Below are 15,000 nucleotides of genomic sequence, written 5' to 3'. Positions count from 1 at the left end.
CGGTTGATTGAAGAAGAAAGAAGGTCCAACCAACTAGAGCGAAAATGTGATCGCTATGCAAAGGTACTCGAGGAAAAGCTAGTTCAAATTTGCCACTTTGAATAAGAACAAGCGAATCGCAATGAAAAAATCGATCGCTTGCGAAAGGAACTTGAAACAATACTAATTGAAATGAACAAAACTAAAGATAATTTGCAAGAGAAAGTGTATATGATAGAGGAAATTCTAGAATATAACGGAAGAATTGAAAATGAATATGAAGGAAAAGTAGAGGAGAGTGAAGTTCAGAAATTTGAGAAGGAAATCGGATTTTGGCAGAAGGTAGCAATGATAGTTAAAGAAGAGTTGAAGTTCACTAAGGAAGAATTACAGGAAGAAAATGCACTCCGGTAAAGGCTAGAAATTCAGCTAAACCTAATGAAGAGAGAGGCGACATTTAGAGATGTGATTGGTCAGCCGACAGAAGAAGAAAGCAAAGACGAAATTGAGAGAAAAAGGAAGGAAACGCAAGATATGAAACATAGACTTAGTGAAGAAGTGGAACTAAACAGGATAAAGGACAATAAAATCCAACAGCTTGAAGAGGAAAAACTGGAAAAGGACGTTGCAAATAAATATTGGGAAAAAGAAACACTCAAAATAAACGAAGAGTTGCAAGAGACTAAATCAGAATTGAAACGAGAAAAGACAGTACGAAAGGTATTAGAAGAAGAGCTAAATCTTGCTAAGCAAAAAACAGAAGAACTTAGGAGAGATAAATTGATAGCAAAAACTAGAGTTGATAATGTTGAAAAATTATTTGAAGAAGTAGAGATGATTATTGAAAGAAAGACAACAGAACTAAAAATAGTTGGAGAAGAGAAAGAAAAGCTAAAAGAGGAGTTAATGAAAGAAGAGACAGTAAGAAAAGGATTGGAAAAAGAGCTAAATCTAGCTAAGCAAGTAGCAGAAGAACTTACGCAAGATAAATTGAGAGCAAAAACTAGACTTGAAAATGTTGAAAAATTATTTGAAGAAGTAGAGATGATTGTTGAAAGAAAGACAACAGAACTAAAAATAGTTGAAGAAGAGAAAGAAAAGCTAAAAGAGGAGTTAATGAAAGAGGAGGGATTAAGGAAAGTATTAGAAGAAGAGCTAAATCTTGCTAAGCAATAAGCAGCAGAACTTAGACAAGTTAAATTGATAGCAAAAACTAGAGTTGATAAAGTTGAAAAACTATTTGAAGGAATAGAGATGATTATTGAAAGAAAGACAACAGAACTAGAAATAGTTGAAGAAGAGAAAGAAAAGCTAAAAGAGGAGTTAATGAAAGAAGAGACAGTAAGAACAGTATTAGAAGAGCTAAATCTTGCTAAGCAAGAAACAGAAAAACTTAGGAGAGATTTATTGATAGTAAAAAATTTAGCTGATAATGTTGAAAAATTATTTGAAGAAGTAGAGATAATGGTTGAAAGAAAGACAACAGAACTAAAAATAGTTGAAGAAGAGAAAGAAAGGCTAAAAGAGGAGTTAATGAAAGACGAGGGATTAAGGAAAGAAAAAGAGGATCAAATAGATAATCTTCAAGAACAAAATAGGATAAAGGACAAAAGATTCAACAGCTTCAAGAGGAGAAATTGGAAAAGGAAGTTACAAATGAATATTGGGAAAAACAAAACACTCAAAATAGATGAAGAGTTGCAAGAGACTAAGTCCAAATTGCAACGAGAAGAGACAGTGAGAAAAGGACTAGAAGAAGAGCTAAATCTTGCTAAGCAAGAAGCAGACGAACTTTGGCAAGGTAAATTGATAGCAAAAACTAAAGTTGATAATCTTGAAAAATCCTTTGAAGAATTAGAGATGATTATTGAAAGAAACACAACAGAACTAAAAATAGTTGAAGAAGAGAAAGAAAAGCTAAAAGAGGAGTTAATGGAAGAGGAAAGACTAAGGAAAGAAAGAGAGGAACAAATAGCTATTCTCAAAGAAAACATTGAAGGTGTAATGATTCAAAATATGGAAACGAATGCTGAAGCACAAAGAGTTCAAGAAGAGAAAGAAAAGCTGAAAGAAGAGCCAATGGAAGAGGAAAGACTAAGGAAAGAAAGAGAGGAACAAATAGCTATTCTCAAAGAAAACATGGAAGGTGTAATGATTCAAAATATGGAAACGAATGCTGAGGCACAAAGAGTTCAAGAAGAGAAAGAAAAGTTTAAAGAGGAGTTAATGGAAGAGGAGAGATTAAGAAAAGAAAAAGAGGAACAAATAGCTATTTTCGAAGAAAAAATGGAAAGTCTACATATTCAAAACATGCCTGAGGTAGAAACAATCAAAAGAGAGGTAGAGGATCGGCTAAATCTTGTGACGGAAGGAGCGAAAATTCTCAAGCAAGAAAAAGAGGATATGGAAGTCGAGATAGATTGGCTTGAAATATTGGTAATGCAAATTGATGATATAGTGAAACAACAAAAAAAAAAAGAAATTCTAAGGAGAGAAGAAGATAGCACAAGGCTTAATAAAGAGCTAATAGAAGAAAGAATCAGAAAACAGACAGAAAGTGAAGTGGAAAGTCTAAGGAGAGAAATCAAGACTCTAAAGCAAAGACTTCTGGCGAAGACTGGACAGATTGGTTATACTCAAAAAGTAGTTATGGAATTGGCGGATTTGATGAATCAGTTGGAAGATGAAATAAATAGTGACGAGTAAGGAGTTAAAGGAAAACCTAGAAAAATAGAAAATATGAAAAAAAGAAATTAAAAAAAAATTAAAAACTAAAAAATCTCCCCAAAATATAAAAAATAAAAAATCCCTCCAAAAATACAAAACACAAAAAGCATAAAAAATAAAGAGTCCAGAAGAACAAGAAGAAGAACAAGAAGAAGAAGAATAAGATGGCAGCAGGAAAAAAAACAGGATGGCGGCTGTTCCCAATATATTCTAGGTACCTAAAGGATATTCTACAAGATGGACTCAGCAGAGTGAAGAAATCTGACTTGTTCTAGTATGCTTTGTTCCTTGATGAAGATTCACCTGTACTGTTTCTTTGTCCAGTGAACAAATGCTGAACAAACAAATCTGACTTCTTCTATTATGCTGTGCCTCTCTGAACAAGATTCCCTGAAGGTAGATAGAAAATAGAAAAAAAAAGAAAAAAAAGAAAAAATTATAAAAAACTAAAAAATCCAAAAAAAGAAGATGGCAGCAGAAAAAAAAAAAAAAAAAAAAAAAAGATGTCGCTAATGAAAGCACAATAAGGGTTACCGTCTCTAAGCAAAGGTCTGAATAGAACTGACTACAAATTCCAATACAGTGACAGAGATTAACCTGAAGGATCATGAACTGACAGTTTGAAGGGTAAAAACCTGGCTTCCCTTAATCCGGGTCAGGGCATCTCCAGTTATTTTTCCTCCAAACTTATAATAGCCTTATCGCAAAAAAAAAAAAAATAAATAAATAAAAAAAATATATATATATAAATAAATAAATAAAATTAAATTAAGAGAAATGAGAAGAAATTCCTTAAACACTGATGGATCGTAGATCATTTAGTAGCAGTTCATGTACAACTGCGTCAAAAGCAGCACTAACATCGAACAATTTTAAAATACCACATTTGTTTTCATCCATCATTTCCAACAGAACAGGTAGCCGTATCCTTAGAGTATAATTTTCTGCAAGCAGACTGGGTTATCTGGCAAAGCTTCAATTTCTTTTAAGTGACTAATTAGTTGCCCAAGAATTATCGACGGTTGCTTGTTTCCATCGTTCAACAGTTCCTTAACAATAGTTACATTGTTTTTTACAATATTATTTCAAACAAACTTAATTAAAATTACTTTGATAAGTATTAGAACTCTTATAACTGAATTACAACAGATTCAACCAGGTTTCGTCTATGTATATCAGGCATTGATATAAATTTGTAGGTAGTAGGTTGGCCAGGGCACCAGCCATCCGTTGAGATACTACCGCTAGAGCGCTATGGGGGTCCTTTGGCCAGACAGAACTACATTGGCTGCTCCTCTCTAGTTACAGTTCACTTTCACTACACATACACCGAATAGTCTGGCCTATTCTTTCCAGATTTTGCTCTGTCCTCGTATACCTGACAACACAGAAATTACAAACAATTCTTCTTCACTCAAGGGGTTAACTACTGCACTGTAATTGTTCAGAGGTTACTTTCTTCTGGGTAAGGGTAGAAGACTATTTAGGTATGGTAAACAGCTCTTCTAGAAGAACAACTCTAAAATCAAACCGTTGTTCTCTAGTCATGGTAGTGCCATACCCTTTGTACCATGGTCTTATACGGTTTCTTGGGTTTAGAGTTCTCTTGCTTGACGGTTCACTTGGGCACACTATTCTATCTAATTTCTCTTCCTCTTTTTTTTTTTTTAAGTTTTTATAATTTATGTAGGATATATTTATTTTGATGTTACTGTTCTTAAAATATTTCATTTATCCTTGTTTTCTTTCCTCACTTGGCTATTTTCCTTGATGGAGCTCTTGGGCTTATAGCATCCTGCTTTTCCAGAAAACGTTGTAGATTAGCAAGTAATAATAATAATAATAAATAATAATAATAATAATAATAATAATAATCTTAAAACCTATTGGATGATTTTCCCGTGTCATATGTTTAAAAACAGCGCTATTTTCATCTCCTCTTCCAATGGAATCTCTTCATTTTTTTTCTTTCAAAATCTACATTATCACATGTTCAACAATGTAATTTATATACACATGCTTTATTGGATGCACTTTCTATCCCCAATTTTATCAGCACCTTCTTAATAGTCAAGTTATTTTTGTATAATCCAATTATTTTAAATATTTCCAGGCAGGTGTCAAGTAACATGTTGTCTTGGCTTTTTTGAGGAATAATAGGAAGTCATTCATCAACTTTTAGAAATTACTTTTTTTTTTCCTTTTCAACATAGTATACTTTGCTTGCTTTCAGATGTGCCCTTTCAATAAACCTAGAATTGTATCCATGTTTTCTGAAAACCTTTTTAAGCCGACTGATTTCATATTCAATTCGTGGTCACAAACTTTATAACCCCTTAAAGATAAGTTAGAAATAACCCCTCTATGCTGTAGCTCTTCAATTGTTCGAAAATGCATAAGTTTCTTTCCTGTAAACCTTGAATTTAGGACAGCCATCTTCCGGACGGATTACTGGTGTCCAAGAAGGGTAATTCATTATTATTTCCTATTTCCACTTTGAATTTAATGAATGGACGGAAACTGCTTAAAGGCTCTCAAAAAGTTATCAATATTAAGGACACGGAACAACAACAAAAATATCATCAACATACCTCACCCATGTGATATCAAAATCTAAAACGTTAAGTTCTCTTGCTTGAGGGTATATTCGGGCACACTATTCTATCTCTTCTCTTCATCTTGTTTTGTTAAAGTTTTCATTTTTTACATTTGTTTAAATATCATTGTTCTTAAAATATATTATTTTTCCTAGTTTCCTTTCCTTACTGGGCTATTTTCCCTGTTAGGGCCCCTGGGCATCTTGTTTTTCCAACTAGGGTTGTAGCTTGGCAAGTAATAATAATAATAATAATAATAATAATAATAATAATAATAATAATAATAATAATAATAATAATGATAATAAAAAGCAGTTTCAAAAAAATCCATAAAAATTATTGCTAAAACCAGAGAGAGAAGAACCCATTGGAAGACCATATATTTGAGAGACAAACTGACCGTTAAAAGTAAAGTAAGATTCAGAAACACAAATCTATCAACTTTATAAAAAAAAAATATCATTAGGTACGGATATATTTAAATGTAATTAATCAATTTTGTTACTCAGGTACTGTAGACATCGTTGTACTGGCACTTCGGTAAATAAGGATTCAACATCAAAACTTGACTTTCTTATTCTTATTTTGTAGATCAATATCTCTAATGCTGTCAGTAAAATTACATGCATCTTTTAAATGACATATTATGGTGCCAAAACATGGGGAAAGTAATTTTGCTATCCACTTAGATAATTTATATTGTACGTTACACAATTAGTTGAAGTAGGCCTCATAAATACTCCTCTGAATCTTCGGCCATCCATACATGTGTGACAGAGAGAGAGAGAGAGAGATTATTTAATAAATTTATTACGCCCAAAGACGTCAAAAAAAAGTTAAATATTAGCAGTTACATACAGTACATAAAAAAAAAACAGAAGAATTGAATCATCAGTATATCAGTTACAAAAAGAGTGAGATCGTATTCCATTATTATCACAACACCTGCAACAGTCAGTTTAGCAGCCACCAAAGTGTGGATGACGAGTCAAAATTACGTCTAGGTGGTCATCTTTGAGTAACTATTGGCAGGTTTGAAGTAAATTTTGTCCTTGAGGTAACAGATTCCTGACAGTGGTGCAATGAAGGCAGTTGTGTTCAAGGTTATTGGCATTAGCAAGGTTACACAGTTTACATGAGGTAGTGTGGTATATCTAGTGTCTGTCCAACCTGAAACACAGGACGATATCCCAACCTTATCCTGGCACTTACGACATTATGCCTACGCACCATGAGTCCACGTCGCCGGTAATTGTGACGGCTCTGCAGAAAGTTACCATGATGTTGTATGAAAACACTAGTGCCCCTCCCTACACTGTACTGTACAGGCTAAAGCTGCTGAATATATAATACGTTTAAGGCAGCGAAGTGAGGGCTCAACATTTCTGTCATCAAGGTCCAGTGTGCAAGCATCTTTAGCAAAACTGTCCACCATGTAATTCCCAGCAAGCCCAATATGGGAGGGCATCCACATGAAGGACAAGACAAACGAGGCATTGTAAGCAGCAGCGAGTTGACACAATGTCTCGCCACAGCTGGGCCTAGAAGATGTCAGTGCCTGGAGTGCAGATTTGGAGTCACAGATCACCAATCCATTCACATTTTTTTCTAACAAGTAGGGTTACTGCATCCCATATACTTTGAAGTTCGCAATAAGTGGAACTGGATGAGTTTGGCAACCTGCGACCATGCCACTCACCTTCAGGAGATTCTAAAGTGGGGGAGAACATAGCACATGCTGCACTTCCATCTGCCTGTACTGATCCGTCAACGTAGATGTGGTGTCCTGCAGGAACTGAAATTGACACTTTGGATATGGTTTCCAAAACCAGCTGCTTCTGTAGACTGGTATGGGCATCTTTAAGAGGTTGGTGTGAAAGTGACAGCAGGAATAGGAACCCGCCATGGTGGCAAATCTTGGATGACTGCTTGCTCGGGTACACCGATATCAAGGTGTCGAAGATTTCACATACTGCCCTAACTAGGTTATGGCCCCCTGGCAGGAGTTGAGGTCTTGGTGTATCTTCGTCAAGTGATGCTCTGAGGACAGCAGAGAAGTTTGGAGTAAATTGTGGAGTGTAGACATTTAACAGAAAACAAAGTTACATTGGCATAAATTATTTCTATTAATGGAGGTAACATGAGTTCGGTCTGCATGTTGACTATCCGAGTGGAAGGAGGGCATCCTAAGATAAACCTCATTACTCTATTTTGGAACAGTTCTAGAGGCTGTAACGGCTGTCTGGGTAATCAAATTAAAGCAGGAGATAAATAGTAAACAACTGACCTTAGAAAGAGAATATAGAGGGTTTTAGCCACGGGATAGATATACCTGTGGCCCTGGTAGCAAGCCACTTGATGGGAGTGAAGCGAGGCTCCAGTCGATCTAGAAGGTTTTTCACCATGGGGTGGATTCGTTGTCGTGCAGGTATAACAGGGGTGATCCTGACTGGTGCACCCAGATATGTATATCGTGTGCAGTAAGGTATAATATTCCCACGCATAATGAACACTGGCAGGTCTCGGAGATTCCGGGCAGAGAAGATTCTGTTTTTTTTTTTCTGGGGAGAGTATGAGGCCACAGGAGGTACAGGACCTGTAGAAGTCTTGAAGGACACGCTGAAGGTCTCGAAGGGTAGTGGAGTGGATGCAGACATCATCAGCATAGCTGGTTACAGTGGTTCCAGGGATAGCGTAAGAATATTAAAAAGAAATGGGCTCAATACACTGCCCTGAGGTGTGCCAAGCTCAAAATTTCCATAGGAGCTACATACACCCTTAAAGAAAACACGTGATTTTCTGTTACCGAGATAGGCCTAACCGTTTATCCACTTCAGAAGGTTTCATCTGACACCAAATTCGACAAGCTGATCAAGAATTATATCCCTGTTGGCTATATCAAAAGCACTTTTGAGGTCAAGGAGGGCAACTACACTGTTGGAGGACAATCGGGAGTAGAGTTCAGCTAATCAGTGATGAGTACTCCTCTGAGGAAGAAAGCCATACAAATGGGGAGAAAGTTTTTCTTGTAACCGGTACATTAGCCTGGTTAGTAGTATACGCTCAAACACTTTACTAAAACATGAGGCTTTGGGATAGGAATAATTGTACTAATGGTCCAGGAAGCAGGTACAAGAGAGAGAGAGAGAGAGAGAGAGAGAGAGAGAGAGAGAGAGAGAGAGAGAGAGAGAGAGAGAGAGAGAGAGAGAGAGAGAGAGAGAGAGAAAGGTAAATAAGCCTGAAATTTCTTGCCCAATTCTGTATAATCTTTCCGGAGCAGAGCTTCTAACTCATTGTACGTTGCTTTTCATCGTTCAAGTGGATCCGTTGTTAGTTTCTTGCATGCAGATTCATAAATTAATAAAAAAAAAATACATAAGTATCAACATGATCCCTTCGAAACCTCAGTAAATTAAATTTTCATAAATATAAAAGGAAAATTGTGCATATATATATATACGTAATATATATGTATGTATATATATATATATATATATATATATATATATATATATATATATATATATATATATATATATATATATATATATATATATATATATATATATATATATATATATATATATATATATATATATATATATATATATATATATATGGCAAAATTGCTGTTGTACGTGTAACTGCATTGTAGGCTATTTTATGGGCAGAATATGACAGTGATATAATGTTTCAACATTAGAGTATGCTCAGATATATGCATAAGTTGCTAACTTTGCTTTCACAAGTAATTCACAGTTCGATTTACGCTCACAGCAAACCTCATGCTCAAACTACTCGTTTTACTGGCAATCAGTTATCCTTCCATTACGTATGCGATTAAATTAAGTATTTCATTCTCCCCCTGCCTTCCTTCCATTTCCTTTTATTATTGTCTTTATTTCAACTGCTTTCACTTTTTAAACCTTCATTTCAGCCAAGGCCTTTTTGCCTCCACCTCTCATTATGTGAACCATTTGCTCATCTCGGAGGAGTGAGTTCTCGAATCAGACATTTCGGTGCAGTCTGGTTCACACTGTCCTTGAGCTAGATCGTCCCTTCCCCCAACCCCACTCCTTTTCCCACATCACACATATCCCCTTTTTTATAATATAATTGTGTTCAACATTTCGATTAAACTATTCCAGAAAATAGTTATTTTTACTAAATAATAAGCATTAGTGACAATGACGAACTTGAATAGTCTTGGAGATTTCATCTAATGCGGGAATATAGTGCCAATATGGAATGTGGGAGGTATTTTCAAAATGAGGGAGAGACTCACGTCTTGCGGGAGGTTTGGTAGGTATGCCTATTATATATGATCATAAGGCAGTCAAAACACAGAGCCCAACAAACGTTGGTTATCATAATCACAGGGAACATTGATAACATTTACTTTTTTGTAACTTCTTTAATGCATACAAAAGGAGAGAAGTTTGTTTTATGTCTAAAGATTATTTTCTTCACCACTGCGTGTTTCTGTAGTAGTCTAAACGTAATAAGTTGTGCACTGGAGAGATAGTGCACTTCTCTTCTACATTATATGAGATACAATGTTATTCATTTCCTCACTTGAACTACTTTGCATTTCTGGGAAAAAAAATTGTGTTTTTCTTTCATATCTCCCATACTAATTACTTGATCAGAAGGGTACTTGGACACACCAATCTATAGACCTCCCCCTAATTTTTGATACTATAATGCATTGGCAAATCTCGTTAATTAGGCGTTTACTCTTGTCCTCATAAAGCCCAAGCCAAGTGAATCAGCTAAGTAGGTGAAGCAATTCGAATAACTACACTCCACCGTCCCTCCCGGGCAAATTTAATCTTCTCGGTGCCTAATTATTGTATAAAAAGAAAAATGGGTTGCTTATTATATTATATATCACCATATATTATATATTTTATTATTTTATTATATTATATTTTATTTTATTTTAATTATTTTAATTTCAATTATTTTTATTTTTATTATAATTATAATTATTATAATTATTATAATTATTATTATTATTATTATTATTATTATTATTATTATTATTATTATTATTATCATTATTATTAATACTTGCTAAGCTACAACCCAAGTTGGAAAAGCAGAATGCTATACCCAAGTTGGAAAAGCAGAATGGTATAAGTCCGAGGGTTCCGACAGGGAAAATAGCCCAGAGAGAAAAGGAAATGAGGAAACTACAAGAAAAGTAATTAACAATCAATATAAAATATTTTAAGAACAGTAACAACATTAATATAAATATTTCATATAAACTATAAAAACTTAAAAAAAAAAAACAAGAGGAAGAGAAATAAAGATAGAATAGTGTGCCCGAGTGTACCTTCAAACAAGAGCACTCCACCCCAAGACAGTGAAAGACTATCCAATATCAGGGAACAATGGTGTGACTTTGGAGCGTCCCTCTCCTATAAGAACTGCTTACCATAGCTAAAGTCTCTTTTATACTTACCAAGAGGAAAGTAGCCACTGAATTACAGTGCAGTAGTTAACCCATTGAGCGAAGAAGAATTGTTTGGTATTCTTAGTGTTGTCAGATGTCTGAGGACAGAGGCGAATATGTAAAGAATAGGACAGACTATTCGGTATATATGCAGACAAATAGCAAATGAACCGTAACCAAAGAGAAGGATCCAATGTAGTACTATCTGGCCAGTCAAAGGACCCAATAACTCTCTAGCGGTAGTACCTCAACGGGTGGCTGGTGCCTGGCCAACCTACTAACAACAGATTTGAAGGTTTGTTGTCAATACGACTGTATGGATAGGCTGAAAGTTCCCTAGTCAGCAGTTTGGCTTTCGGGTGCTTTGAATGTCTGAAGCTCTTGTTAAAGTATTCAATGTTGTGCAGAAATCCTTTAATTGTGGTCATGAAATTAGTGTATGATGATCTTGACTTTAGCACTGTTTTTAATCGTGTTAATTATGAGGCTCTTGTTCTCATATTTGAACAGATGAGTTAGCGGGTCATTTCTTCGTATCGTTATTGTATTTATAACCAACAGATTGCAATGAGTACTGGATGATGGACACCACTGTAACTACATGAACGTAATAAGGGGTTTCTTGATTTGAAACGGTAAAAGAGATGTTTCACATCATCACCTTCCTCCTCTCCTCCTACACCTATTGGCGCAAAGGGCCTCGATTAGATTTCGTCTGTCATCTCTCTCTTGAGCTTTTAAATCAATACTTCATTCATCATTTCCTACTTCACGCTTCATAGTCCTCAGCCATGTAGGCCGGGGTCTTCCAATTGTTCTAGTGCCTTGTGGAACCCAGTTGAAAGTTTGGTGAACCTTGGGAGTGCAAAGAACATGCCCAAACCCTCTCCATCTACCCCTCATCATGATCTCATCCACATATGGCACTCGAGTAATCTCGATTATAGTTTTATTTCTAGTCCTGTCCTGTCATTTAAATCACAATATCCTTCCGAGGACTTTGTTCTCAAATGTAGAACATCTGTTGGATTTACAGTAGTTTCAATGTCATACCACGACTCGTCCATACAGTAACAGCGATCTCACTAAACTGATATATAGCTTAATTTTTCTATGTTATTTCAGGAGATTTGATTTCTAAATTCTACTTAATCTAGCCATTGTCTGATTTTTTTTTTCAATCGTTCATTAAACTCAAATTCTAAAGATCCTGTATTAGATATCATAGTTCCTAAATATTTAAATTATTCGTTTCACAACGAATTCATATTTTCGCCCTGGACTGCCAGCACGAAACTTAATTTTTCGCACGAAACTTAATTTTTCTCTAACCAGTTATCTAAACGATGTAAAATCTATATACAAGTACATAATTCTCTCTCTCTCTCTCTCTCTCTCTCTCTCTCTCTCTCTCTCTCTCTCTCTCTCTCTCAGGCGACATTAAAACGGTTTCTTCAACTACACACGAATTGGATAAAATTTAATGTTAGTAATTCTTGATACCAATTCTCTTTGATAAATTCTATTTTTTCCTTAATAATTGTACAAACAATTGGTATATCGCGTGTCTTTAAATATTCTTTGAGGCGTTTATTTTGAGGAAACGTTTTAGTTCATTTATTCTACACTTGTTTTGAATATCATTCCCCTCCAGACTCTCATCTTAACTTGTAGCACGAAAACTGTCTATTAAATTCTTTAATTAGCGCCCGTGGACGTTGTACAATCTTTTTTTTATTTTATTTTCAATCATCATTTGCAAGCAGATCTTCCGTCATACCATCAACTAGATATGCAATAAATTCCAACAGTTTTGCCTTTTCTTTCATACCGCTCGATACTATACACAATACTCTATTAGTTTAATTTCGCCTGTGGCCAAATTTGTGGACTGCTCTCAACGATTAAATATTTAAATCTATGGAACTTCAAAAGTTTAAAATCAAAAGAAATAATTTTCTGTTGAGCTGGTTGGCAAGTCTCGTTTCATAGTTTAAGGACCCTCTGAGTTGTAGCCTTTCCTTCTCCCTCTTGCGTTTTATTACTTATGGCTTCTATTTAGCACAATTTTATTCCATTTACTGCAAAATAAAATTACTTAATCGTGGTCTTTATCTAGTCATCCTCTCCCAGTAACATTCTGGAGAGAAAGAAAAAAAAATCCCAGAGCAGAATTCTACTGTACATCGTCTGCTATTTTGCGACGTGTTGGATTTACATAGTTAAGTATTTGGGCATAAAGATTGACTAATTCGTTTTGAAAATGTTTATTTTTTTCTTGATAAATGACTATTTGACTTCTTTTTATTTATATTTGGATGTTGTAGCGTTTCTACTTTTGAGGGAACTTCATTACAAAAATCTAACCATAAACTAACAACCCATATATAATGTACAGTAGTTTTAAGAGAGTATCAATTTTTACCTTTTGCAACAATTTCATCACATGTAAGTGTACGCGCGCGGCGGGTGTGTGTGTGTGTGTGTGTGTGTGTGTGTGTGTGTGTGTGTGTGTGTGTGTGTGTGTTTTATTGGAGTGCAAATACAAAACTATAATAATTGCTCTCTCCAAATTTTGAATGGGTTTCATTATAAGTGGGTGGTTGAAATTTACAAACTTTCCATTACATTTAGTATTTGCCCAACACTAACCTCATCTGTTACTGTTAAACTTGACGGGAAAAAAAAATTCTCCTGTCTGGTCTTCAGCTGCTGATTCTCATCTTAATTTGTTGGACAGAAACTCACGGTCTATTTAATTTCTTATTCCTGGTCAAGATATTAATCTTTTCACCGTCGTTCAATTAGTTCATTATGCATGTTGCATAAGATTTTTTGTAACTCTGACCATCCTTTACATTCAGATCTCTCTGGGCAATTCTATCCTGTTCGTAATACTAGGCAGGCAGTTAATTCTAATAGCCAGGCCTTCTCTATCATGAGGCTTAATACTACACAGTATTCTAGAAGTTTTATTCCAGCTGTTACCAAGTTGTGGGATGATCTTCCTAATCGAGTAGTTGAATCAGTAGAACTTCAAAAGTTCAAAGTTGGAGCAAATGTTTTCTTGTTGACCAGGCAGACATGAGTCTTTTTATAGTTTATATATAACACATCTGTTTTTGACGTTGTTAATAGTTTATATAAGACATATCTGTTTTGACGTTGTTACTGTTTTTAGAATGATTTATTGTTAATTTATTCTCATCATTTATTTATTTCCTTATTTCCTTTCCCCACTGAGCTATTATTCCCTATTGGAGCCCTTGGGCTTATAGCATCTTGCTTTCCCAACTAGGGTTGTAGCTTGGCTAGTCATAATAATAATAATAACAATAATTAGAACAATATATTTTCAAATCTATCGGCCAGTATTAGTTATGTGGAAATTTCAATTTTTGGATGGATGACTCATCAAATAGTGACGCTTTAGCATTTAGTGAGTTATTAGAATCATAAATTGGTTAACATTATTGATTGTGCAATAAATGTGACTGGGCATATGTTGGACCTAGTTTCAAGTGATGGAATATATATTGTATCTGATATCGATATGGAAGAGAAGCGCACTATTTCTCCATTACACATGTTAATAACTTATGGACCACCAAAGAAAGAAAACTTCATTGCACAGGTTAATAACTTTTGGACCACCAAAGAAAGACTCTTCAGTCCACAGGTTAATAACTTTTGGACCACCAAAGAAAGAATAAAAATTCGGGGCACATGGTTAATAATTTTTGGACCACCAAAGAGAAAATAAAACTTCAGTGCACAGGTTAATAATTTTTGGACCACCAAAGAGAAAACAAAACTTCAGTGCACAGGTTAATAATTTTTGGACCACCAAAGAGAAAATAAAACTTCAGTGCACAGGTTAATAACTTTTGGACCACAAAAGAAAAAATAAAACTCCAGTGCACAGGTTAACAATTTTTGGACCACCTAAGAAAAAAATAAAACTCCAGTGCACAGGTTAATAACTTTTGGACCACCAAAGAAAGAATAAAACTCCATTGCACATGTTAATAACTTTTGGACCACCCAGGAAAGAAAACTTCAGTGCACAGGTTAATAACTTTTGGACCACCAAAGAAAGAATAAAACTTCCGTGCACAGGTTAATAACTTTTGGACCACCAAAAAAAAAAAAGAAAACTTCAGTGCACAGGTTAATAACTTCTGGACCACCAAAGAAAGAATAAAACTTCCGTGCACAGGTTAATAACTTTTGGAC

General features: G+C 34.9%; 2 protein-coding genes across 2 annotated transcripts in view; both read left to right on the top strand.

The window, feature by feature from the left end:
- The first annotated feature begins 417 nt into the window (after nucleotides 1–417).
- Nucleotides 418–1,155, top strand: LOC137645418 (uncharacterized). Its single transcript, XM_068378223.1, has one exon. The coding sequence runs from the start codon at nucleotides 418–420 to the stop codon at nucleotides 1,153–1,155; it is 738 nt and encodes a 245-aa protein (XP_068234324.1).
- Nucleotides 1,156–1,233: 78 nt separating this feature from the next.
- LOC137645417 (golgin subfamily A member 6-like protein 22) overlaps nucleotides 1,234–15,000 on the top strand; it is a 151,463-nt gene continuing 137,696 nt past the window's right edge. The window contains exons 1-2 of the mRNA XM_068378222.1: nucleotides 1,234–1,907; nucleotides 2,316–2,681. Of these exons, the coding sequence (XP_068234323.1) occupies nucleotides 1,234–1,907; nucleotides 2,316–2,681 (1,040 nt within the window). The remainder of the gene's footprint in view (nucleotides 1,908–2,315; nucleotides 2,682–15,000) is intronic.

Source organism: Palaemon carinicauda, chromosome 8 (assembly GCF_036898095.1).
Source record: "Palaemon carinicauda isolate YSFRI2023 chromosome 8, ASM3689809v2, whole genome shotgun sequence".
Lineage (NCBI taxonomy): Eukaryota > Metazoa > Arthropoda > Malacostraca > Decapoda > Palaemonidae > Palaemon > Palaemon carinicauda.
Note: the sequence above shows the minus strand (reverse complement) of the source record. Positions and strands in the feature narration are given on the sequence as shown.

Coding starts and splice junctions, on each gene's coding strand:
- LOC137645418 (XM_068378223.1), top strand. CDS start 418: ATGAAGAGAGAGGCGACATTTAGAGATGTGATTGGTCAGCCGACAGAA.